The 26272-nt window shown below is 36.9% G+C and overlaps 1 protein-coding gene across 2 annotated transcripts in view; it reads right to left on the bottom strand.

Annotated features, from left to right (window-relative positions):
* The window catches only part of LOC110027638, a gene marked incomplete at its 5' end in the record, with an annotated part of 52927 nt that extends 27609 nt beyond the window's left edge, over window positions 1–25318 (bottom strand). Inside the window, 4 exon segments of one of the 2 annotated variants that reach the window (XM_020729145.1) lie at window positions 14290–14341; window positions 15209–15305; window positions 25006–25105; window positions 25194–25318. In XM_020729145.1, the coding sequence (XP_020584804.1) occupies window positions 14290–14341; window positions 15209–15305; window positions 25006–25105; window positions 25194–25318 (374 nt within the window). 2 annotated transcript variants of the gene reach the window in all.
* Between the last annotated feature and the right edge of the window lie 954 nt (window positions 25319–26272).

Genomic DNA, 26272 nt, shown 5'->3' with positions numbered 1-26272 from the left:
CCTATTTTGGCCCAACACCCACTACCAAAATCCCTAATCCACCCTACATCAGAACCTTAGGAGGTCTTGATGATAAAAGTTTTTCTTCTCATGTTCCTCTCGTCTAATCTCTTTTCCACTAGATTTGGCCAATGATTCTCCGGTCAAATATTGATTAAGGTTTGCAATTTGAACTGTCAACAAGAATTTGGATTGCATCTCAATCAACCTCCTCATCATCTCCTCCAAGCCCTCTAATGGGTTTTCCATGGAGAAAAACATTCCTTCTATGATTGAGAACCTTTCCTCAATCACAAATTTAATTTTTCCTACTCTTTCCAATCTCTCTTCCAAAGTATCTAATTTCTTTGTTGTCATGTCTCCAAAATCTTGCTTTGATAACAATTTGATATGAATCAGAACAAAAATCAACGAAAAAAATACAAGAAATATGTGAGAAAACCCACCTAGAGCTAATTTGATTAATCTTCAAGCAAACAAACAGCATATATTGTGTAATTTACAATTTAAGAGATAAATCAACTCTCCACAAACCCTAGACGCTCTTGAAAATCCAATTTTATTTACAGCATTAATGCTTTTTCCTTTTATAGATTATTGTGTAGCTGTACAAATCTTTGCATACTTAGCTATGTAATATAGTAGGAAATAGCTATAAGCAATTAGGTAAGTTCCTTATTTAAGATATAAGCAATTAGGTAATTTCCTCATTTAAGAGGTGGTATTCCTAGAAGTAGTGTACCTTGTAAAGCATCAATGAAAGAAGAAGCTATTTTCCTCTCTTTGTTTATGTTTTCATGGTATCAGAGCAGGGATAAAATTCTTGGAAAACCCTAGCCTTCTCCTTGTCCAACCGTGAGACAATGCTTCGTCCATTTCTTCTATCATGTCTGAAAATAAAAATAATTCTGCTACTTCAACTCAGCCCTCCACCTTGTCGTCTGCTTCTGCACTACTCTCCTCTAGAACCACCAAAAATCATCCAGTCCATATCACCCCAATCCGGTTCAATGGTGACAATTTTCTACGATGGACACAATCGGTGAGGATGTACATTAAAGGAAGAGGAAAGATAGGCTACCTTACAGGGGAAGTCCGCGAGGCGGTGACTACAGATCCTTCCCACGCAACCTGGGATGCAGAAAATTCCATGATAATGACCTGGCTGGTGAACTCTATGGAAGAGGAGATAGGCGCAAACTGCATGTGTTGCTGTACTGCCAAAGATTTCTAGGAGAATGTGGCCCAAATGTATTCGAATATGGATAACCAATCACATGTTTATGAATTTTCTCTGGCACTTGGTGATATTCGTCAAGGTAATGATTCTGTCACAAAATATTTTAATTCTTTGAAGAGAATATGACAAGACCTAGACTTATTTAATGATCAAGGGTGGAAGTGTTCTGAACATGCTAGTAGGTATAAGACCATTGTTGATGCAAATAGAATTTTTAAATTTCTAGTTGGTCTTAATAAGGATTTTGACGAGGTAAGGGGCCTGCCTTCAATCCATGAGGCTTTCCCGGAAGTCCGCCACGAAGAAACTACAAGAGGAGTAATGCTCAACAAGAAATCTGCTCCTACAGCATACCTGAGACCTCGGCATTCAATTCTGAAGTTCATATCAGCAAACGGAATGCTCCACATCCACAAAAGAAAGAGAAACCCCGGGTGTGGTGTGATCATTGCAACACGCCACAACACACTAGAGAAACCTGTTGGTATCTCCACAGAAAAACTGCAGATTGGAAGCCACGGAACAAGCGCCAGCCACCTACAGCAACACTGCTGCTGAACAGATCAACCCATTTATCAAGGAGCAAATCGATCAACTCTTGAATCTGCTAAACCCCAATTCGGCTACTAGTACTCCATATTGTTCCCTAGTACATGCAGGTAGAAAATTAAACCCTTGGATTATTGATTTTGGAGCTTCTGATCATATGACAAATTTACACCATTTATTTTATTCATATAACACATGTTCTGACCATGAAAAGGTTCGTATTGCGGACAGTAGTTTATTTTCTATTGCTGGAAAAGGAAACATTAACCTGTCCAAGAGTATAGGCCTCAAATCTGTACTTCATGTTTCAAAACTCAAATATAACATTTTATCCGTTAGCAAACTTTCAAAAGATTCTAACTGCCATGTATTTTTTTGTGAATCTTCTTTTGTCTTTCAGGACCAGAAGTCGGGATTGATGATTGGTAGAGCTAAAGAGATAGAAGGACTTTATTACTTTACGAACACTATTCCTAATAATAAAAAAGTTCAAGCTTATAACAGTATGAGTTCGAATCCTGCATTAGAAAAAATAATGGAATGACATCTTAGACTAGGTCATCCAAGTTTTCCTTATTTAAGACATTTATTTCCTCATATGTTTAAGGGTGTTGATTGTCCCTTACTTGAATGTAAAACATGTTATTTGGAAAAAAATCATCGCATAAATTTTGCTCCAAACCATACTATCCTTCAAAACTTTGTTTCATGATCCATAGTAATGTTTGGGGACCATCAAAAATCAAAACATTATCTGAAAAAAGGGGTGGGTTTTGTGACTTTTATTGGTGATCACAGTGAAACATGTTGGGTTTACCTTATAAGCAAGAAATCAGAAGTTGAAAACTCTTTCAAGATTTTTACAACATGATTGAAACTCAATTTGAAACAAAAATATGCATCATTAAAACAGACAATGAACTAAATACTTTAATGAATGTTTAGGGGAGTTTTTAATAAACAAAAGCATAATTCATCAATCCACATGTCGTGCACTCCACAACAAAATGGAATTTCTAAAAAAAAATAGACATTTACTTGATGTTGCTCGGGCTATTATGTTTTCAATGAACGTTCATCAATATTTATGGGGGGACGCCGTTTTAACAGCATAATAATTAATAAATTGAATGTTCACTCGAGTTTTACAATATACAACTCCTCTAAACAAGCTAACAAATAGTTTTCAATTCTAAGAATGTCTTTAAATATTCATTTAAAAATCTTTGGATGCACATGTTTTATTCATATTCCAAATAAATTTCAATCAAAATTGGATCCAAAATTTGAAAAATGCATTTTTCTTGGATATGCTTCAAATAAAAGGGGTTACAAATGTTTTAACTCTGTCATCAAAAAAACTTACATTAGTATGAATGTGATCTTCATGAAAAAAATTCTTTTCTTTCACAAAAATCCACTTCATTGAGAGTATAATACAGACGGAGAAGATGATTTTTGGCACATTTCTGATGCACTACCAAGAATTGTTCTAACACCAAATACACCTGAAGTTCTTAATAAAAATGAATCGGAAATAGTTGTTGAAAGTAATAAAAACCAGGAGAATCCTAGTCAAAAAACACCATAACTTATCTTGTCACAGGGGGAGAAATACTGCAGAACAAAGGACCTGGGGTTTATTCCGGGAAAAGACTCCACAAAAAGAAAAATTTTCAAATTGAATCTTTAGTTCCCTCCCAATCTAAAGAACAGAATGATGGTCCTCAAGAAACACAGGTAATTTCCAATCTGACCTTATTTTTTCATCAACAAAAGCTCAAGATTCAGAGGTTATGAATCTGGATCTTCCTATAGCTTTTAGAAAAGGAATACGTTCTTATACTACCAAACATTTCATTACAAAATATCTATCCTACAAAACAATCTCACACAAACATCAAGTTTTTTTATCAAAAATTTATAATCTGTCTGAATACAGAACAATACAAGAAGCATTTAGTAATCCGAATTGGAGACTAGCAGTAAAGGAAGAGATTGATGCTCTGTTTAAAAATGGAACCTGGGGAGTTGTCACTTTGTCAAGAGACAAGTCTATTGTTGGGTGTAAATGGGTTTTCACTGTTAAAGTCAAAGCATATGGGAGTGTCAAAAGATATAAAGCACGACTGGTAGCGAAAAGATTCACTAAAACTCAAGGAATTGACTATCAGGAGACATTTACTCCGGTAGCCAAGATAAAATCAATTCGTGTTCTACTGTCCATAGCAGCAAACTGTGATTGGTCCTTACATCAACTTGATGTTAAAAACTCATTTCAAAACGGTGAATTAGAGGAGGAGGTATTCATGGATCTTCCACCAGGATTTGAGAAGAAGTTTGGAGAAGACAAGGTGTGCAGATTAAAGAAATCTTTGTATGGGCTCAAGCAATCTCCTCACGCCTGGTTTGAGAAGTTCGAAAATGTGATTAAAAGGTATGGATATACTCAAAGTCAAGATGATCATACTATGTTCTACAAACATTCAGAACTGGTAAACTTGCTATACTTATTGTCTATGTCGATGATATTATCCTTTCAGGAGATGATGCTAGGGAAATTGAGAGATGATGCAGGGGAAATTGAGACATTAAAAGAAAAATTGGCCACAGAATTCGAGATTAAAAATCTGGGGCCGGTAAAGTGCTTTCTCGGTATTGAATTTGCTAGATCAAATGAGGGGGTTTTTATTAATCAGCGGAAGTATGTACTCAACTTTCTCAGTGAAACTGAAATGCTTGGGTGCAAAGCAGCTGAAACACTGATTGAACAAAATAAAAAGTTACAAGAGAAATAAAAAAGATGACGTTAATAAAGAACAATATCAGAGACTGATGGGAAGGTTAATCTACCTTTCACACACTCGACCTACACTCGTCCTGATATAGCATAGCTTTCGCTGTTAGTATGGTAAGTCAGTTTATGCACTCTCCAAACGCTCATTACTTGGAAGTTGTGTATCGGATCCTTAGGTATCTGAAAGGAACGCCTAGAAGAGGACTATTGTTCAAGAAAAAATGAGCACTTACAAATAGAAGCATTTACAGACCAAGATTAGGCTGGGAGTATTACAGATAAAAGGTCAACCTCAAGATACTGTACGTTTCTAGAAGGAAACTTAGTAACCTAGAGGAGTAAAAAGCAAGGTATCGTGGCAAGAAACAGTGTTGAAGCTGGCTTCAGATCTACGACTCACGGGATATGTGAAGTTTTATGGATTAGAAGAATTCTTAAGGAGTTAAAAATTCATAGTCCACCACCAATGAAGGTCTACTATGATAATAAGTTTGCAACCAACATTGCCCGTAATTTTGCCCTTCATGATCGAACAAAGCACGTAGAGATAGACAAACACTTCATCAAAGAAAAAATTGACAAAGGAGATCTGCATAGTGTACATTCATTCCCACAACCAAGCTGCAGATATTCTAACGAAAGGTCTTCACAAGAGACAGCTCGATAGTTTAGTGTGCAAGTTGGCTCTAAAAGATACTTTCATGCCAACCTAAGGGGGTGTTGAAAATCCAATTTGATTTACAACATTAATGTTTTTTTACTTGTATAGATTATTGTGTAGCTATACAAATCTTTGCTTAATTATCTATGTAATATAATAGAAAATAGTTGAAAGCAATTAGGTAATTTTCTTATTTAACATATAAATAATTAGGTAATTTCCTTATTTTAGAGGTGGTATTCCTATAAGTAGATGAACTTGTAAAGCATCAATGGAAGAATGAAGTATTTTCCTCTCTTTGTTTATGTTTTTAGACACCACTAGGAACAAGAAGACAAAAAGAAAACTACAAGAATCTAAACATGCTAATAAACCCTAGGTGATTAGCCCTAATGAAACACTCTTAAAACACATTTAATAAGTGGTTAGGGGCTTAATGGTTCCCACTCAAAGTTTGGAATCCTCCTAGGTGATTGATCCTCTCCCTCCGGTGGTTCCGCCCATGTTAAGCGTGAAAATTCCTCATTCGATCATAGTCATACTCGCCTTCCTTTTGTACTCCTCCATACCCCATGCATAACCCATTCCCTTTGTTCTGGCCCAACACCCACCATTGAAAATTCCTAATCCACCCTCCATCAGAACCTTAAAAGGAGGTTCTTGATGATAGAGGTTATCCTTCTCATGTTCCTCTTGTCCGATCTCTTTCCCACTAGATTTGGCCAATGATTCTCCGATCAAATATTGATTAGGGTTTGCAATTTGAACTGTCGGCGAGATTTTGGATTGCGTCTCAATCAACCTCCTCATCATCTCCTCCAAGCCTTCTAATCGGTTTTCCATGGAAAAAAACATTCCTTCTATAATTGAGAACCTTTCACCAATAATGAATTTAATTTTCCCTACTGTTTCCAATCTCTCTTCCAAAGCATCCAATTTCTTTACTGCAATCTCTCAAAAATCTTGCTTTGATACCAATTTGATATGAATCAGAAACAAAATCAACGAACAAATTACAAATATGAGGAAAACCCAAATTTGGGCTAATTTGATCAATCTCCAAGCAAACAAATACAATTTAGAGTAATCTACAATTTAAGAGATAGATCGACTCTCTACAAACCCTAGATACCATTAGGAACAAGAAGACAAAAAGAAAACTATAAGAATCTAAACATGAAAATAAATCCTAGGTGATTATCCCCAATAAAACACCCCTAAAACACATTCAATAAGTGATTAAGGGCTTAACAGGCCCCACCCGGGGGTTGGAATCCTCCTAGGTGATTGATCCTCTCGAGCTTCAGAGATGGTAGTATCTGATTAGTTCATGAAGAAAATTAGGACCTCGAAGGAAATAAACCTATAAGATGCTAATAAATCATTAATAAAAAATATAAAACAAATGAAACTATTGACTAATACAACATAAGTTTGGCTGCGAAAGATTCACTCAAACTAAGAAAATTTAATGTCAAGAAAATTTTACCCCAATTGCTAAAATGAACATGATTAAACTGATTAAAACTATTCTAGAGATTTTAGAAGGTATTTAGAAAAGATTTAGAAAGAAAGTAATTCTGGAATGAATATCAACGGCAATAGAAAATAAGAAGCGTACAGCGGCTGCCCAAACTGAAAACAACAATAGAATATCGAAATAGTAAGGTACGGATAGTGAGGGAGATCCACCACCTGTTCTGAGCTAGCTATAATCACACTTGTAAAAAGGAGGAAATAGCAATCTGAAGAGCAAAAAAATCAGAGAATAATTCTCCAATAAACATAAAACCAAGCTAATGTCACAAAACAACAAAAATACCACCTATATAATCTCCTAGGAGCAAAGTGTCCTAATTAGATATAAATACATTGAAGAAACAAAAAGAAAAAAAATATTGTTGAGATTGGAAATCGGGTAGAAACTCAGCTATTATGTTCTCTTCCGTGATTGCAAAGCTTTTTGCGATTCTACGAAATCATAGAATATGGGACTCTCCACACCCATGTTGCTAGAATTATCTCGCCCCCGTGTCATTCTCCCCAGCTACGAGAGCCTTCTTCTTCTCTAGAAGGACCTGATCCCACTATCAAATATTCTTTCCCCAAAAACTCTTACATAGTTTTCCAAAGTAGCAATTCACCACTCTCACATGGTCAATTGTCTAGAAATATACTACTGACTTGAACTAGAATTTATTAACCAACTTACTCCCTATAGCCTTCCACAAATAACTCAAAAATTTCTCTTTCTAAAGTGATGACATGTTCTACCTCTCTCAACAATGACAACCTAAGTAGTAGATTGCAAGTCCCAATATCCTAAAAATCTCTTAGTACATATTGTCATATGTCTCGTATCGGTTCCAAGAGCTTAAAGCCCTCTTGGACAAACCAACACTAGTGATGTTGGTGCTCCTCTCAAAACCTGCAAAAGATAGTTCATGGCATCACATCCTCAGACTCTTTATGAACGCTCATTATCTCGAACTCCATCCAAGTCAAGTACAATGTGCTTCTCATCTTTAGTGTAAGAATATGTGTTCTTGTAGCCAAAATGATGTCTGATAATCATATTTACAATGACAACCTAATAGGATGTGACACACATGCATAGATACAGCGTCACAGTAGACTTGCTCCTGAAACTTGTTTCCAAAAGAAAATTCCACGAGATATCTCATGTCAACTGTGATTTTATTATTATTTTTATTCAAACCAAAGAATAAGATTGGATGTGTTTCTGTGTGTCAACGTTCAACTTGCCAATCATTTGGATAACCACTACAATCTCATAATTGCATTTGTCAATGATAAGATTGCACACATTTCCTTTCACGATGCAATGAGTTTGACAAATTTTGTGGCAGGGCCACTATTGCTCTCTTGTAGGCTAATTCTTTGAAGAATCTGTCAAACAACTATCATCTCTCCCTCATTGGCCTGAAGCTCATACTCATCTCTGACATTCTCATTTTTTCCTATGTTACTGTCAGTTTTTTAACTACTGTCTATTCAGTGAAAGAGTAAGCAATATGTTTAAAATTATAGCAGTTAAAGTACTTCCTGCTGGGATGGATTTAGGTGTGTTGGTGATATCCCCCTTTCTCTACTCTAGATTGGTTTCACATCAGGCGAGGTCTCCATGACTGCTCTAGTAGGTGTACTCTTGCTGGCCAGTCATGGGGTTGACCCTATTTGTAAGATGTGATTGTCACTTAGTGTCAATGCTACTTATTTACATTCAATCTAATGTATGTACATCAAAAAGCGATCAATATAGCTGTATAGGTACCGCATTACTAATATATGATTTCAATCCTCCTAGATACCTCACCATTGTGTGCTCCTCTGGTTCTACAAAATCACATTTCAGGATAAGTTAATAGTTGTGAACTCCACAAAAGAATTTCTTTGGTGCAAGTTTTGAAATTTTATGAATTTATCCTGTAAGTAATGTCGGAGAAGATATTTGCATTGTATACCCTTTTCATCTTAAATCATGTAGTGATCTTACTGTTCCCATCTCGCTGTCGATGATGCTTCAAGTTATTCCACCACAAGAAAGCATTATTCCTTAACTTAGTAGTGACTAGCTTGGCCCTTCTTTTATATGGAACATTATTGTACTCCAAGACCAGTTCCATTGTCTAGAGCCACACGATGAACTTTTCAAGATTCACACGTACGTCAAATTATGTCAAGCCAATCTTCACTCTAGATTCCTAGCTTCTTTGATATTTCATGCTAAATTATCGGGGTATTGGTTCATCATCACTAGAAACTTCCCGGTTGAAGGGATTCACTTCCTCCAACAACCTAGCGAGTTACTGTTGTGACATCTACAAATTGTTTCCCCTAAAAAGTGACAAGTTTTTGTTGCAGTTAGAAGATTTCACGTTGCACATACACTATAGTAACTTTCTAAATACCTCTTTCAGTGTTTCTCCTAGGAAGTATTGTGTCATTTTCTCCCAATCAGGGTTTCGACATATAGACAAATCAAAGGTTGGTCGAGTCGGGTTAAAATTTTTATGGAGGTAGGAAAGTTGGCTTTTGAAAATTTAGGCTTGTGGCCAAGAATTGCTGTAAGAATAAATAGGGTATGGTAGTAATTTCTTTTTTTCTTTTTTTTTTTAAGGATATCAGGTTAGTTGATTTGGAATTTTGATTTGGAACAAAAAAGACAAATCCATAAGAATTTAGAATTTGTGGGGCTCTTATATTATATGACACCGTTCTAAGGTTCCTAGAAAGTGTTTAGAAAAAGAATTTAGTGAGGGAAGGGGTGTGGAATAACAACGAAGTGAAAATATGGGATGTCGATGGCATTTGGAAATATGAGGTGTTTGATGGCTATCCGGCTTAAAACAGCAGAGAAAAGCACAAAAGAGCAAGGTACATGCCGCTAGAAGATTCCACCATTTATTCCTAAAAAAGCTAAATGCACACCACTTATAAAAGGAAGAGGATATTCAGACAAAGAATCTAAGAAAATTTCCCAAAGAGCAGTTTACAACATTGTTAAAAATCTCCACTTACATTGACTAGGAAGGATAGGTAGCTAATCGTAAATCCACCCAAGTATTGCAATTTATGGGGGAAATTTTAATTGTATAGTGAAATAGAAAAAATAATAATCTATGATTGCTCCCCGAAGTGCTAAGGTAGACTTCAAGGTTTTTTCTATAAGAATTTGTGTAAGGTATGTTGCTCAAACGCCTCCTCAAAGATTTAAAATTTTTCATAATGTCCCAAATCAAGCTACTATCAGCATTGTTAAAATTCATCTCAATCATGATAAGACTAAGCACCTCAAGTTTAACTGATACTTTCTAAAAAAAAGGTTGAACAAGGAATTATAAAAGTTAGTTACACTCCAACAAAACAGCAAATGGTTTATATTCCTATTAAAGGTCTGAATCAATTGCTATTTGACAAACTTATTTTCAAGCATGGAATGATCAACATATACTCCTTAGCTTGAGCGAGAGTATAAAAATCCTGAAAGCAACACCTCAAACTGCTTTTTTAATCAAACCGCCGCCAATGGCAGTCATGACTCCTTCTTTTGCAGTTCTACAGCGTTGTTGCAAGCCTCAAATGCCACCCCTCTGCTATCATTGATCTTGGGTTTCCAAATCTGGAATCAATTTAAAATTTGCATTCACCACATACGAAATTGCATTTGATTATGTGTATTTTCTTTTCTGTTTTCCTTCCTCATTAGGGTTGAGATAAACCATCATGGTTTATCTGTCGGGCTGTCTCTCCTATACATATTAAAGCTCTTCTACCCATTTGAATATGAAAATATATAGTATTCTTCTGATACCAAAGTTGACCCAATAATAATAGAAACGTAAATAATATTACTAAAAAAGCCAAATAGACAGTTACAACCAAACACACAACAAAATAAAAAATATAAGAATACAACACAAATTCATACTAAAATTCGATCCGGAGGTGGTGGAGTTCGGCTAGAGGGTCAGGGAGTGGTGATAGATGATTGGAATGAGCTGTGGGAGGGGCTAAAATTGTGATGGCGGTGAGGCGGTGAGGCGGAAGGCATTGAACAGTAACAGCAGTGAAGCAGAGGGCTGGGACAGCAAGGGACGATGAAAAGGAAGGATTGAGCACTGCATGCTGACAAGAGGAGCGCTGTCCTATGCGAGGAAAGCGAGAAAAAAGATAGTTTAGGGGTGCTAGCAGCATAGGGCAAAATGGGGTTTCTGGAAAGACAATAGCAAGTCAAAGAGGAGTGCAGATGATGAGAAAGTCAAGGATAAAAACAACCTTGGGAGCGAGATACAACTGAAACCCACTCAAAACTTGGAGGAAAATCAGCACATCAGAACAAGATACAACCTGAGAACCACTCGCCCTTGGATACTGCCTTAGAAGAAAAAACTTTGAGATGCCGACGACTGTCGACAAAAAACTCATGAAGAACTGAACCCCAACATATCACAAAACAAATAAATAACCTAGGATAATTTAGGATCGTGCCCCCCATTAGTTGGGCGGCAAATCCTAAGATAGCTAGGTTAGGCTGACCACTGGAGCTGCTAAACGAAATCGAAAATCTGATCCAACACATCAAACTCGCCTATCTCCTATTGCCTCTGGTCCCATGGGAGCACCAGCATCAGTCTCCCAGTGTTGGAGGAGCTTCAACCTCAAACGTTGAAGTTTTTCCCTTTGTAATATGACATCAAATCGTTCAAGTTGAAAGTGATGTTGCCTTACCAAACTGCATCCTGATATAATATGTATTTGTCCTCCTCTGACACAACCAGAAATATGATTGCATGTGGATGGGTATTCTCACGAACCAAATATTGAGTCATTAAATCTGTAATTAGCTTCTTCCATTCGTCGTACTCCTCTGAGTGTATATGATAAACAAGTATGTAAGGAAAAATCAACTCTGGGATGAAATCTATGACGGGTGGAACAACTCTCACTAGCAACCGCTCAGGAGAAATCTCTTTTCTTCTCTAATAGGACCTAAATCCCATTGTAGAATTTTCTTCCTCATCTGGCTCCCAAGACAATTTTCGAAGTTATAGTTCATCCTTTATGTTCGGACATTTGTCTGTAGAAATATTGTTGAACTGAATTTAATATCTGAAATCTTCTCATCGGACATGTTGAATGACTTTCAAGGGTAACCACACAAAAGGTGAATTGTCGGTTAGGATATCTGGTAATTCTGTCAACAGAGGTTGTTCCTTTTCAAGTATCGACTCCTCAGACTCACAATCTTCTGAAACAACTAGCTAGAATCGTTGGCGTCTCTTCTTCGTCAACTGGAAGTTAAAAATCCTCACTAAAATCTTCATTTTCTCTGAGATCATTGTTTATTTCTTCAACCACCCCCTGATCTATTAAAGATAACATTCTTCTGGTTGTGCAATCTGATTCAATATACTCAAATCAGTGGCACTTAAAACACTTCCTAACTAAAATGGTTTTGATATTTTGGATTGGTTTCAACATTTCTCCTCTTTGAATTAGTGGCTTCTCAGTCGGGGGCTTGGATGTTCCTCTGTGTGTAACCCTACTGCTCGATCCTAGTTGAATTATGCTTGTAAGTTGTAGCGGTCATATGTTGATAATCTCCACTTTTAAAGTTGGGGTCTAAACATCCAGTCAGTAATGACGTTGCATCTCCCATTTCATTTTAGACCAAAAAGTGACCTTATCCTTTCTCTCGCACTGGCATCCACGCTTCAAATTTTCCCACTGAAAAACGCACACTACTTGAATTTGTTGGTGACTAATTTCAACATTTTGTCCAAGGGAACGTCTTGGTACTAAAAGAAATGTTTCGCTATCTAGAAACACTCAATGAACTCATCAAGATCCATATGACCATCAAAATCAGACAAATCCACATTTACTTTAAAATTCTAAATTCTCTAATATTTCCTGTCAAATCTTCAAGATATTGATTCTGCATCTCTAGAATATGCCTGGTGGAAAGCATTTACCGTACTCCTTTGACCGGGCAATTTCCCATTGTGGTTACGGGTGACCCTTCCAGATTGCCATCTCTCAAAGGCAGCAAGCCTCTGTTATAGCTAGGAATTTCCCGCCGCACATCCTTTATAGATGCTTTTGGACATCTCTTTGTGGATTTCTCATAAGCGAAATTGTGACATTTCCTCTCAAGCAGGTCTCCGGCAATTTATCTTCAGTGGCGTTGTAGGGATTTGGTTTTGGGTTCAAATAGGTGGAAGAGGGTTTATAGGGATGATGCGGGATGGTAAAGAAAATTTTTAGGTGGTCTGTCTGAAAAAATAGCAAAGGGAAGGATTTTTGTGTAGAGGTGGGGTTGGGTATTATGGATACTAGAAACCTTAAAATAGAGCTAGCTACTATCAAATGATACAATGGGAACACAAATATTATTAATGGAAAAACCAAATAAACAGTCAAAACAAAACAAATATTGAAATGGGAAATACAACAATACAACACAAACTGACAATAGGTTCGATCTGAGGCGGTGGGATCGACGAGATGTTTAGGGAGTGGCGGTAGGTGGCTAGAATGGGCTATGGGGTTGCTAGAAACAACAAAAGGGGCTGAAACTATGACGGCGGTGAGGCGAAAGGCCTGGAACAATAGTGACAGCAAAGCGTGGAGGGCTGGGAAAGCAAGGTGTAGTGAAGAAGAAGGATTGTGGACTACATTCCAGCAAGAGTGGTGTCCTATGTGGGGGCAGCAAGGAAGATGGCGCTTTAGTGGTGCATACAGCAAGGAGAAGGGGGAACTAGGGTTTTCGGAAAAGCTACAGAAAGTACGAGGGGAGGAGTACGGAAGATGGGAAGGTCGGGGTTAAATACCACTTCGGAAGCGAGATATGATTGAAGCATTACTTGACACTTGGAGGAGAATCACCACCTCGAAACGAGATACAGTCGAAACACTAGCCGCCCTTGGAGATAGCCCTAGAAGAAATAACTCATAGATGTCAACGGCTGTCTTGATAGAGAACTCATGAAAAACTAAACCCTGAAACATCCGACATCAAATATATAACCTAGGATAATTTAGGACTGAGCCCCCCATCAGTTGGGTGGCAAATCCTATTAAGGCCAGGGCCGGCCGGCCCCTGGAGCTGCTAAATTGAACCGGGAATCCAATCCAGGAAAGCAAGCTCGTCTGCCTCCTACTGCACCCGGTCCCTTGCATTCACCACATACTATATTGCAATTGATTGTGTATTTTCTTTCATATTTCCCTCCTCAATAGGGTCGATTATGGTTTATCTGTGCTATCACTTATGCCTAAATCTAGCCCCAACTATTGTGCTATGTTTCTCCTATACATATTCAAATATGAAAATATATAGTATTCTTCTCTCATATTGTCCAACAAAAACAAATAAGCTAAATATGCTAGACAAAAAGTCAAGTCTACCCAACTTAAAAATACAAGTTTGCACTATAGCTGGCTTAGAACTATGTGATTTTCCTACCACAACAGGCATTATAAAGATTAAAGCAACAAAATAAAGGGAGAACATACACTGTGAAGGAATGCTTTCCGCGCAATATCTGACATTGTAACCTGAGTTCTGCTGGTACAATCAGAGTGAAAGTGCTATAAGAATATCAGAATAAGATCCATGTTGTAAATATTAACAATGAGACTAGATATCCGAAAGATAACTTCAGGCGGGTAAAAAAAAAAGAAAATATCATATCAACATTGTCTGATGAGAGGAAATAATTAAAGAAAGATCAACTTACAGAAATAGGTCAAATAAACTATGAGATAATTTGACAAACCAGAAATTATAGCAGCATGAAATAATGGTTCTATAATACAGAGTAACATTATTTCACAGTTTTTTCAGAAACATGTTAAGTCAATTGATGACCACACATGTACCTCTAGCAAATTTTCCATACATACCAGTAGACTTATAGGTAAACTTAAATTATATGCAATGCAAAAAGGAACTTCTTACTCAAATACAGCTGCCAAGTTAATGGTTTCTATGATTCAACAAGAAATAGCATGATAAATTATAATTTTCATAATTATCATGAAAGTAGATTTCTTTCATGGAAAATAAGCAAGCAACGTGCTAATCCCAGACAAAATATCACTTTAAGAAAACTAAATTGCATCATATGCCAAATTAAACTTCGATAATGTTTAATCTCCTCCACTATCAATGTAGCTGGTATTAAACCGCAGATTAGAAATGTCACACTAAAATCCGTTAATATACACAGTACTCACACCCACTAAAGTCCAAGTGATAGCTTTCACAGAAAAAAACATGACTTTCTGCCCATGACGAAGATACATTGAAAGAAGAAGGAGAATTACAGCACCACTCCAAACTCATTTAAAAAATATAAAAAAAAATACCCCACACAAACTTGGTATAAGTATTAAGAAAAATTATCACAACAAATGGTTTCCATTAACTCACCCTCTCAACTGTTGTTCTTGCAACTCTGTCTGGAGTTGATGGTCTGCCAACGTTCCAGATGAGCCTAAAGCTGAAAGCTTTTCCTTCAGAATAGCAGCTGCAAGACATCAACCGTAAATGCATTTGCTTAGAGTTATGTCGCCAGTTGGAAATCAAAAGTAAATCTAGAAGTAGAACTTTATCAATCAAATAGAGGGAGGGGGGAAGAGTAAGCAAATTCGGGAAACCCACTAGAATCACACGAGTTGTCATTCCCTATTAATCTAGAAGTAGAACTTCATCAATCAAATAATGGTAGTAAGTGTTTGCAATTTCAGGAAACCCATTAGAATTGCAAGGGTTGTCATTCCCTATTGAAACATCATCTCCAGTATTTACAAGCACTGCCAGACAACTTTTGGTTATTCTTCCATTCTTCCTTCCTTCTTTCCTGCTTTTGTTTTTGGCAGGGGGGAGGTGGAGTTCATGATTGATATTTAAAGTCTCTTTTTTTATGAATTAACAGCGTCTATTGTTAATTGCATTTAAAGTCTAATAATGATAGTTAAAGAAGAATGTGAGACGGCACCCCTGTTACTAAGAAAAGATCCTTGAAAACTTGCAATATCAATCACGTAATATCAGCAGCACCATGAGTTCCACTACACATATAAAAGGAAAAATAGTACTACACACTTGCACTTTTAATTGAAAATCCAGCCATGTAAATTATTTGAGGCAGTTTGGCTTGAAGTACAACTTAGCTCAAGCAGGACATGGGGACAATTTAATTTGCTGAAAAAGAAATGCAGAATAAAAGGAATACATCATATTTGAAATGTTGAGAATTTGAAGTATTTTAGAGTTGTTTGGTTGGGTGTAAAACAAATACAACAGATCACTTTTTGTGTATGATTCGAAGTGAAATGAATTCAATGTAAAACAAAGCGGCAAAGGTAGTGGTCACCAATGGGTGGCGGGTGGTGGGCGGCGGGCGAAGTTCATCCAATGGCAGCGAATGTCAATCGATGGGAGCTGATGGTGGGGGCCAATGAGGAGGGCAGCTCCTTCAACGGCAACCACCGGCGGTGACAGGCGAAGGTGGGAGCTATTGCCAATGGTGACAAACTGTTCGGCAATGGCGAGTGGCTATGGGTGGTAATAACGGAAGCAACTTATAGTATATTTAAAGCCCAATCGACTAATTTAGAATACACCAAAATAGAACTATAAGATGAGTTTGGAATTCCTTGAAATCTTACACTTGCATTCCATTTAATTCAAATTAAACACACAATTTCAAAATCGTTGCATTTCAAAACACAACACTCATCAACCAAGCGGCTTGCAATAAATGGCATAAATCCAAGTTCTATAAATCGTGAGTTACATCTTGAAAACTACAATTGTTAAAATACAAATAAATTGTTTGGTCATTTTAAATGATTATGAGATCTAACTAGAAACTTAAAGCAGAAGAAAAAACTTGATGTGAAATATTGTTGACCTCGCTTTCGGTCGAGGTGAAGTTTTCCCCTCCTTAGTAGCCTAGGATTTAGCCGTACAACCTTGCTGTCGACTACTCCTAGAAAACTAGTGAAGGAGCCCTCCTTATTAGCAATTCTGGACTTTTCTTCGCTCGACTTGACGTTCCATGTAATAGTCTTGACCGCTATTGCTTAGCAGGTAAGGCTACTCCGAAGGAACTCAAGGAGCATTCCTATAGGACTGACGGCCTTAGGATTGACTCTACTCGTTGATTTGGCGCCGCTGCGCTCTTCGCCGTCCTGTTTAATCGAATTCGAGTCGAAATTTTCATAGGATTCGAACCGTGACTCGTTTTTTGGCCCGATCGACGATGAGGTTGCCCGGACGACTCCGGATGACGAAACGGACTGCGCCGATGCGTCCGGAACGGCAATTTTGCTTGGGGAGGACATTCGTTTCATTGCAACAACGCGTCTTGGGGAAAATACCTATTTAAGTGTTAATTAGAATAATAAATAATATTTTATTATTATTTTTATTATTATTAATAACTTATTTTAAAAAAACCCTTAACCTAAATCCATCTCCCTCCCCGCCTCATTTGTTCGAACCCGCGGGCCTGCCTTCGCCCTAGGATGGCTCGTTCGGTCGTCCGGCCCGCTCCTTCGTGCCGTTTGGGGGGTTTCGTTCCAGCGTTCGCCTTTCACACGCGAGACAAATCTCGCAGACGTCCATCCCTCGTATCCTATCTTCTGCAATATGGGTTCGATCTTCTCTGTCGCGGATCGTATCCTCTGCGAGGATCTAATCCTTCGCGTCTCACGATCCCTCTGTCGTATCTTCTTAATCAGTCGTCTCGTCTGCCCTTATCGTATATGAGAGCTCCTCTGTGAAGCTTCTAAGAGGCCGAAAATCTTTCTAAGGGAGAAAAAAACTCTGTTATTTTTCTTTCTCACTCACTTCTTTGATCTTCTGGTGTTTGAATCGGTTTCCTCCTACTGTTGGGAGAGGAAGTGAAGTTGTGGAGTGCTTTTAAAGTTTCTGTGTTACTTTCTTTTTGCTTCAAAGAGGTACTTTCTTCCCTCTCCCCCTGTGCGTTGTCTGTGCTCGGCCCTGCTCTTTACCGAGCCCTTGCGCTTTATTTGTGCTCGTCCATGTTCTCTGTCGAGCCCTGCTAGCATGCTAGAATAGGAAGATTACTATTTGCCTCATTCCTGAACATGTTCTAACTTATTCTTTATACATTTGTTATGTGGGAATGATATTTAAAAGCTTGAGGGTGTGTATTTCCTTCTCCCTCCCTTTCTCTGTGCTTTACTGGCTCTTGGTTTTAACCTTGCCGAGCCTCTGATGATGATTTCAGGGTATGGTTTAGCACTCTAGTTGCCACTATGCTTGTATTTGGAAATGTTTATCACTTAAAGCATGTGAAAGATAAAAAAATATGCATATATGCTAGAAGTTAGATGTGGCATGCTATTAGTCCTTTCTTTTACTTTGCTTATCTAAAGTGTTGAAGTCATGGCATATTTTCCTATCTCCCAAGGCATAATTATATTGGAAGTAATTAAGAGGATGGTTTTGAAATAATTGGCCCTTCTCATGAGCATGTTAGTATATGTATTACGAAGCTTTCATCCACTTTCACTCAAAGCATATGGTAGTTCTATTTTGAGATGTCTTAAAAGCATGAGAATATTGCTCTAACTTTATTATGGCTTAGTGTGGAGGTCTCAATTGCAGCTTGGTTTTTTACCCTTGCTGGGTTCGGGTTTTGGCCTTGCTTGGCTCGGTTTGATCTTTGACTAGTCTGGAATTTGATGAAAAACTTGGGTTGACTTGGTTTCACCTTAAGATGGCTGGGATTTTAATTTTTGTTAAGGCTATCTGTTAAGGCTTGGGTTTTAATCTATGCTTGGACTCTGTTTGGCTTTGAATGGCTCGATTTTAGCTTTCCTTGGAACTCGGATTTACTTACTTTGGCTCTTACTCGAGAGCTAGTTTGGTGGCTGGGCTCGGTTTTGCTTATTTGACCTCGTTTTGGCCTTGAATGCCTCGTTTTTTTTTTTTTATTTGGTTCCTCCTACACGAAGTAGCTTGGGTGTTGATTGATGAGTCAAGTTTAAATGTATGTCTTTGCCCTATCTATAAAGTGAGGTGATTGAAGGACGTGTTCAACAATTTCCTCATGTCCTACTTGGTGAAATTGGAGTTGGTTTGGAGGCTTTGTGAAGGTTTGTCCATTCACTCTCCTATGTATATCAAATATCTTCATATAATCGATTTGGGTTGCCTTAGCCGCAAGCCTCCTCACCTTTTGGCCTCGGGTTTGCCTTGGCCATGAGCCACTTTTGGCCTCGGGTTGCCTTAGTTGTGAGCTTCTTTTGACCTTGGGTTGCCTTAGTCGTGGGCCTCCTCTTTGCCTTGGTCGTGAGTCACCTGTGGGAGTTTATTCGAGTCTGGAGCTAGAGGGTGCTGATATTGCTGGAGCTAGAGTCGAGTCTGGAGCTAGAGGGTGCTGATATTGGCTTTTACCCCTGAATTTTCTTGGCTTTACCTCGCTTAGGCCGTGGATCTTACACCTAAGTGCATTGGAAAAATTTCGTGTATGTTTGAGGTGTGAGGCCATGGATTAATTTGGGAGTTGGGAGATTTTGATATCAACTTGAGATTTTGATATCGATTTTGATATCAACTTGGGGTTTGGGAGGATTTGCAAGCCTTATTTGGGAGAGCATTTGGTTGATTTGATTAATCCTACGTCTTTGGGATTAGAAAAATCAGCGCAAAGTAGTCTTTTATGTTTATTAGGAAAGACCCTGGGCCCTACTTTCCAGGTCTTTTCGATAGGAGTTTTGAGAACTGATCCACTCTCCTTCTCGGTGTTTTAGATGGATCAGTGTCTCCTCTCTCTCACCTCATTCTTGTTCTTTTCTTTCCTTGCTTCTTGGTTCGGTTTTCGACGCTTATGTCCAACGCATAGGTGTCCACGTATAGTCTTTTGTTATACGTGAAACCATCAAGCAAGGTCGCAAGTAGTTTGTTTTGGGGCGTAGGGTGGTGATGATAAAGTCACACTGAAGATAGAGCAGAAATATGTCACGAAAGATGTCATATCCTATAACATCAAGATCCAGATATTTGATGAACAATAAGATAACAGTATTTTTCACCGACATAAGTCTAACGGGAGTTAGCTTGAACCTCCCTAGGTGGTTGGCAGCTCACGTCCGGCAGCATAATTGACTTGTGGGCAATAAAAATTGTTTAAACTTATTTCAAAAAGAATAAAAATATATTTTTTGCTATAAAATAAAATTTGATATAAATTTGCTATAAAATAAAATTTGATAATCTCTCTTTTGAGACCTATGTGCATGTCAAAAACATAAATTTTAAAAATACATTTTAAAATTGATTGTCCACCTCACGAATGTCTATTTAGGCTGAGAAGTAGCCCCTAGGTGAGATTCAAGACACACTTCTAGATAAGTGGCGGGTTCTATACGTTCGGGTGACCGAGTAGCCTTCGTGGACCCTCGAGTACATATACATATATCTGAGTCTAGCCCTACACAAGTGTTTGCGGTCCCCCTTACCTGAACTTTTTGTTTTATCGAAGCTTTGGACAGAGCACTTGTGTTTCTTTTCGTTTCTTTAAGATTTCTCCGAGATTTTTGAAGATGTTTACTTGAGTCTTTTTCTCGTTGATTTTCTCGAGTTTTCGGTCATGAGTCGTCGTTACACTTTTCTTCGGATTTCCTGGACGGCTTTTCTTCCAGATTTCGCTTTTTGCAATATATTTCAGCTTGTTATATTTAAGAAACAGTGGATCCCACGGGCGTACATGTTTGTTTTACATTTACAGCGTGTTATTATATTCATGTTCTTGTCTGCTACTGTTTTGTACAGCATGTTATATTATTCTTGTTTCTACCCGCTATTGTTCTGTAAGGTATGTTACACTGTTCATTTTACTGTACTTGCTACCGCTCTATAAAACATGCTATACTGTTTCTTTTACTATACCTGCTATTGTCATGTATGACATGTACACGGTTTCTTTTATTGTGCTTTCTACTGCTTGCCCTGTACTGCACATTTTTATATTACATAGCCTTAAACATGTCTCCTTTCCATTTAGAATGTTTAGAGGACTATTACCATAGGGTCGTTTGATTTGACATCATAACTAGAAAACTTGAACTCGTCACGACAAGAAGTTTGGAGTTAACGCGGTCGGCAGCAAGATCATCTTCAACAGCAGAACATGTCTTCCCCAACAGCTATTCCTAGAATTAAAACAATCCATAAGATTTAGAGGTTGTTCGCCTAGTACAACATAAATCCTCAACCTTTTCGTTAGATATTTGTGTAGCTCTGTTGTACGATCTAAGCCCTCACTCGTTTTAGGATTCCGAGACTGTCGTTCGTTATGATCTAAATCTTCACATCTTTCAGGCTATTTGTGTGAGTGTTTCACACGAATGTAAGCTCTAATTAAATAAAACTGGCAGGATAGGATTTTTACTTGAGTCTTTTCTCGTTGATTTTCTCGAGTTTTCGGTCATGAGTTGTTGTTACACTCTTCTTCGGGGTTCCTGGATGACGTTTCTTCCAGACTTCACTTGTCCTGTACTGCACATTTTATATTGTATAGTCTTAAGCATGTCTTCTTTCCATATAGGATGTTCAGAGGACTATTACCATAGGATCGTTTAATTTGACATCATAACTGGACACTCTAGAAAACTTAAACTCGTCACGACAACGAGTTTGGAACCAGCGCGGTGGGCAGAACGACCATCTTCAACAGCAGAACATGTCTTCCACAGCTAAATCAAAATTAAAATAACAATCCGTAGGATTTCGAGGTTGTTCGCCTAAAGCAACATAAATCCTCAATCTTTTCGTTAGGTATTCGTATGGCTCCGATGTACGATCTAAACTCTAACTCGTTCTAAGATTCTGAGGTTGTCGTTCGTTACGACCTAAATCCTCACATCTTCCAGGTTATTTGTGTGATCGTTTCACACGAATTTAAGCTGTAATTAAATAAAATTGGCAAGATAAAACACTTGAATATTTTTTCTCGAAACTGAAACCAAACCATAGGATAGACTGGGAAGCTACCGAGGATCTCCTCTGAATCTGTGGCATCCCCTAGTTCTTCTTTCTTCGGATTCTGTAATAAATGTTCCAAGTTTGAATCATTCCCTTTTGCACACCTCTTTGTCCGATTTCGTTGAAAAGTCCTATCCTTTTGAAGTCCTTGAAGATAATTTTTCCTGATTTTTATCGAGAGTATTCTTAAGTGATTTCGGTCATTTAAGATGTAATTAACCATAGGGGTTTGCCCTTATAGGAAGCTTTTCCGGACCCAGCTTAAAATAAACTCTATTTAATTTTTCATATTAAATAGGGGACTTTGTCGGCAAATAAAACGGTTTCGCAGACCAAACGAACGCCATATACATCTTAGTTTATTTGATCGAGTCTCATCCTCAAGTCTTGTGTTTATCCCTCGGGATAGATACAGGGTTTGAGGTAAAGTGTTTTTTCATTTAAACTATGAAAAATATGGGGTCAGTTTGATTTTCATATTTGATTTTAAACTTAAATCTATATGTAAATTAAAAAACGTCATTCCGAAGCGGGCGACGGGATTTCAATTCCGGTGACCGATAGCTTCTTACGGGCAACCCCACCATCCTTTTCCCCGCCGACAAATATAAACTGTGAAATTATATAAAAATAATGCATCAATGGGCACATAAAAGTAGAACTCCATATTTGTTTAAGAACGAAAATATCAATTGCAATAAAGCATACATTTTCAATGGTACAATCCAACGAGAGGACAAATTTTTGCTGTAAAAAAAAGCAACAAAGTGATACTAATAAATCAGATCTAGGCTAGGCAAAAGGAAAATCCAAAACAGTCGGGGAAAAAAAACATATTAAACATTTAAACCGTAGTGAAAAGATACAAACAAAAATTCAGGCCAACAGAACAGTAAAAACCAGATTCTTTCTAGAGAACAATAAACAAGCCAATCAGAGAAATAGGAAAACCAACATGGCAACATATATCTAAGTAAAAGCTACAGGCTCCATTGATCACCAAAGTTTCTCTTACTCTACTACAAAATCCTTGCAGTCCTCTCTCGTTCCCTTCTAAACCACCAAAATTAAAATCAAATCTTTCTTCCATTTCTCCTCTTATCTCCTACAAATACAGCTCCTTGCAGCAACATGAAAATCCGAGAGTGGGTAGGTTTCAATAAGAAAAAGACAAATGTAAAGAAAGCTAAATTACTGAAATCTGAGCTCTAACAAAATTTATCAAATCCACAATTTACCATTAAAAGAGGTAAAATGGGTTTGCATAGCATGAGAAGATTAAGACTGTGGAATCAGCTTGAGATTTAAGCCAAATCATGCTTAAAACTTGCTGCAAGATGTACGGGAAAAATTCATCCAGACCAACAAATATTCCTGCTTACACAGTTATAATTTCAGAAATCCTACGTTAAGATGAATGTTGAAGTCTTGTAGTCCACTTGAACTACCGAAACAAATCTCGCTTATAAAAAACAAATAGCACAGAATAATATTCAACTTAAATTAGTTCAGCTTAAATTAGATGATAATCACTTAACATAACATTCAAATAAGCTGCTGGCTTACAATAGTTTGGATATAAGTTGTTGAAAGTAGAGCTGTCAAAAAAGCTCGTCGTCTGCAAACAGCTTATGCTTGATTCATTCTTTAAGCAAGCGAGCCGAACACGAATATTTAATTTGTAAACTTGATTTATAAACGAGCCGAACTCGTACAATATTTTTTTTAATTCATATTTAACTCATTTTTGGCTCAAAATAATTACATAATTAAATAATAATGTTTATTTATACCATATTTATATTAATTTTTTATATGTATTAAAAAATGCTAAATTTATTATTTTTAAAAATTATTTGGGTGCTAGAGTTATAAAAAAATATATAAATTTAGGTGTAAGATGTGTAAATAAATAGGATTTGGGTGGTATCTATGTAAATGTCCCTAAAAAAGAGGTTTATATATGTAAATACATAAGAGTTCGGTAATATGTATGTAAATGCCCTAAAAATCTGATGTTTACTGTTGTCTTTTCTACCGTTCGCATAAAAAGTTGGCATGTATGTAAATGCGTAATGGCGCAAGAGTTCTGCAGTTCTGCCCGGCTGCCCATGCTATTCCCATATAGAATTTAGCCCCACATCGCTTGCATATAAAAAAATTCCAATTAACAATCCTATATAAATACAAAAGCGTAAAAGAAAATTTAATTTTTCTCTTCACATGATCAGAAAGAGGAGATTGGATATGTTTATATCATCTTTTATTGGAAACATTTTAAAATAAAAGTTTTATTTCTACAATTAGAGTTTGAATGAAATAAAATATGCAGGCTCAAGCTCAAAATCGAGTGAAACACGAGTTAATTTAAACAAATTAGAATTTGAATCGATTATAATACAAACAAGGCTATTTATAAGCCATTTCGAACACAATCTCATTTCGAACAAAAAAAAAATTTAAACAAGACGAACACGAATAGGCGCTAGGATGCTCATGTTTGACTCATTTACACCGCAAATTGGAAGTAAGGTCATGCTTCCCTAAAGCCTTATAAATCTAAGATCAAAGAGAGTCACCTTAGATGGTTTGGTCAAATTATACGTCGACTATCTGATGATTCGATTACGAGAGTGGAAGTTTTAGATTCAACTTATGTTAAGATAGGCAGAGACAGACCTAAAAATAGTTGAGCATATTGTATAGAAAATGATCTAAATCTATTAGAATTAAATAAAAATATGACACTCAATAGGTCACAAGAGAGAAAATGGATTCATGTAGCCGACCCAACTTAGTGGGATAAACGCTTGTTTTTTGTCATTATTTGATACAATTTTGAAAATGATAATTTAAAAGAGAAACAAAAATGAACCTGAGGGAAACAAACTACCTTATCCCCATTTGATTAAAGATAAAATTAAGAAATAGCTCCGCAACTATAGCAGTTTTACCATAAAATTTCCAATTCAATTAAAAAATTAAGAGGCAATAAATTATCAATTCAAATGTTCGGAGAAGAGAACAGCAATATTTATAAAGTATGCTTTGCCATTTAAATTTTATAGCAAATGAAAGCTCAGATGATAATGGCAACTCATTATCCACATGAAAAAGTCGTAAATAAGATGCCTAAATCATAAGTTTCTAGTTTCCTGACCGAGTATACTAAGAAAAGACAAAAGAATTTAAAAAAGAAAAATTACCGGTGGATCCCCTTGCACTTTGAAGAACAGTAAACAGTTGTTTCCTTCCATCCCTAGTATACGCAGCTCTACTTTTTTGCTTATCTCCACCAGCCATATTCTGTTACAAAGAGAAAGTGGAATGGAAGTCGCAGGCCACCTGGCTTCTCAAATGTTCAGATGACTTTTATGCGTCAATGGTTACTTACAGTGAAGAGTAGTGCTGCTAGGTTTAACTTTGGATGAACGGCCAAATTTTTAACTCTTGGGAGGGGATAAACAGGCTCACCACCCTTGCGAGATAAAATACGAGTAATGTCAATCGCTTCAATTGCTGCAAAAGAAGAATACAAGGAAAGTAGAAAAGCTATATGACGCTCAAATTTATATGGTAAAATTATTATGAATAATAACTTCATATATTGCTAGAAAATAAGTTACATATACTATTTAGGCATACAACAACAGCATAAATGTCCATTGTTTGAAACTTCATTTGAAAGGCTTATAGTGTGCTTATAGTGTGTTTCCTTTATAATTTGAATACTCCGTACATTACGATGGAACAAAATTAGACCAGACTTCTTCAACTTCACATTAGATGGTCATTAGGAATTGCCTTAAATGACTTTGAAGAAAAACTACTAGAGAACAAGCTAGCAATTACCTTTCATGCTTCATTATTCATTAAAATCCAACGTATAAAATTAATAGATAAAAAAGATGACAATTGGGAAAAAAAAAAGGAAAGGATTTATGCAGAAAAACCAAATTCAAAGAAAAAAGTCAAAAGCATACAAAACCAAGCACATACTTCCCGATGTATGGCAATAAATGACTTTTATCTTAACAGATGGGTTTCTCTCTTCTTGATTGTTCATCACATTGCAATTGAGAGACTAACTTCTATTTAAAATATTTTTTTTATCATGACAATTGAGTAACTAACTAGATAATTTTCCCTCTATTCAGCCACTCCAACATAATCACCATCAAAAGCTTAAATTTGAAACTGTGAAAATTTATTAATTTCAGCTTTTTTTCTACTTTATTTTTTTCATTACTGAGTTATTGCAACTAACCAAATGGCGTGTAGAATGTGCTGACTATTAGAGATTTGAATGCAAAAAATATAAATAAAAAAATAGAATAAAATAGTAATATATATATATATATATATATAAGCTGTGTTGTCAGTCATAAGACTCCTCTAACCCGTATTCGATCCCTACAAGGACGAATAACACATATGGGGAGCGGTATTCTCAAATACCACCCTAAATATATA

Source organism: Phalaenopsis equestris, unplaced genomic scaffold, assembly GCF_001263595.1.
Source record: "Phalaenopsis equestris unplaced genomic scaffold, ASM126359v1 Scaffold000434, whole genome shotgun sequence".
Classification (NCBI taxonomy): Eukaryota; Viridiplantae; Streptophyta; class Magnoliopsida; order Asparagales; family Orchidaceae; genus Phalaenopsis; species Phalaenopsis equestris.
Note: the sequence above shows the minus strand (reverse complement) of the source record. Positions and strands in the feature narration are given on the sequence as shown.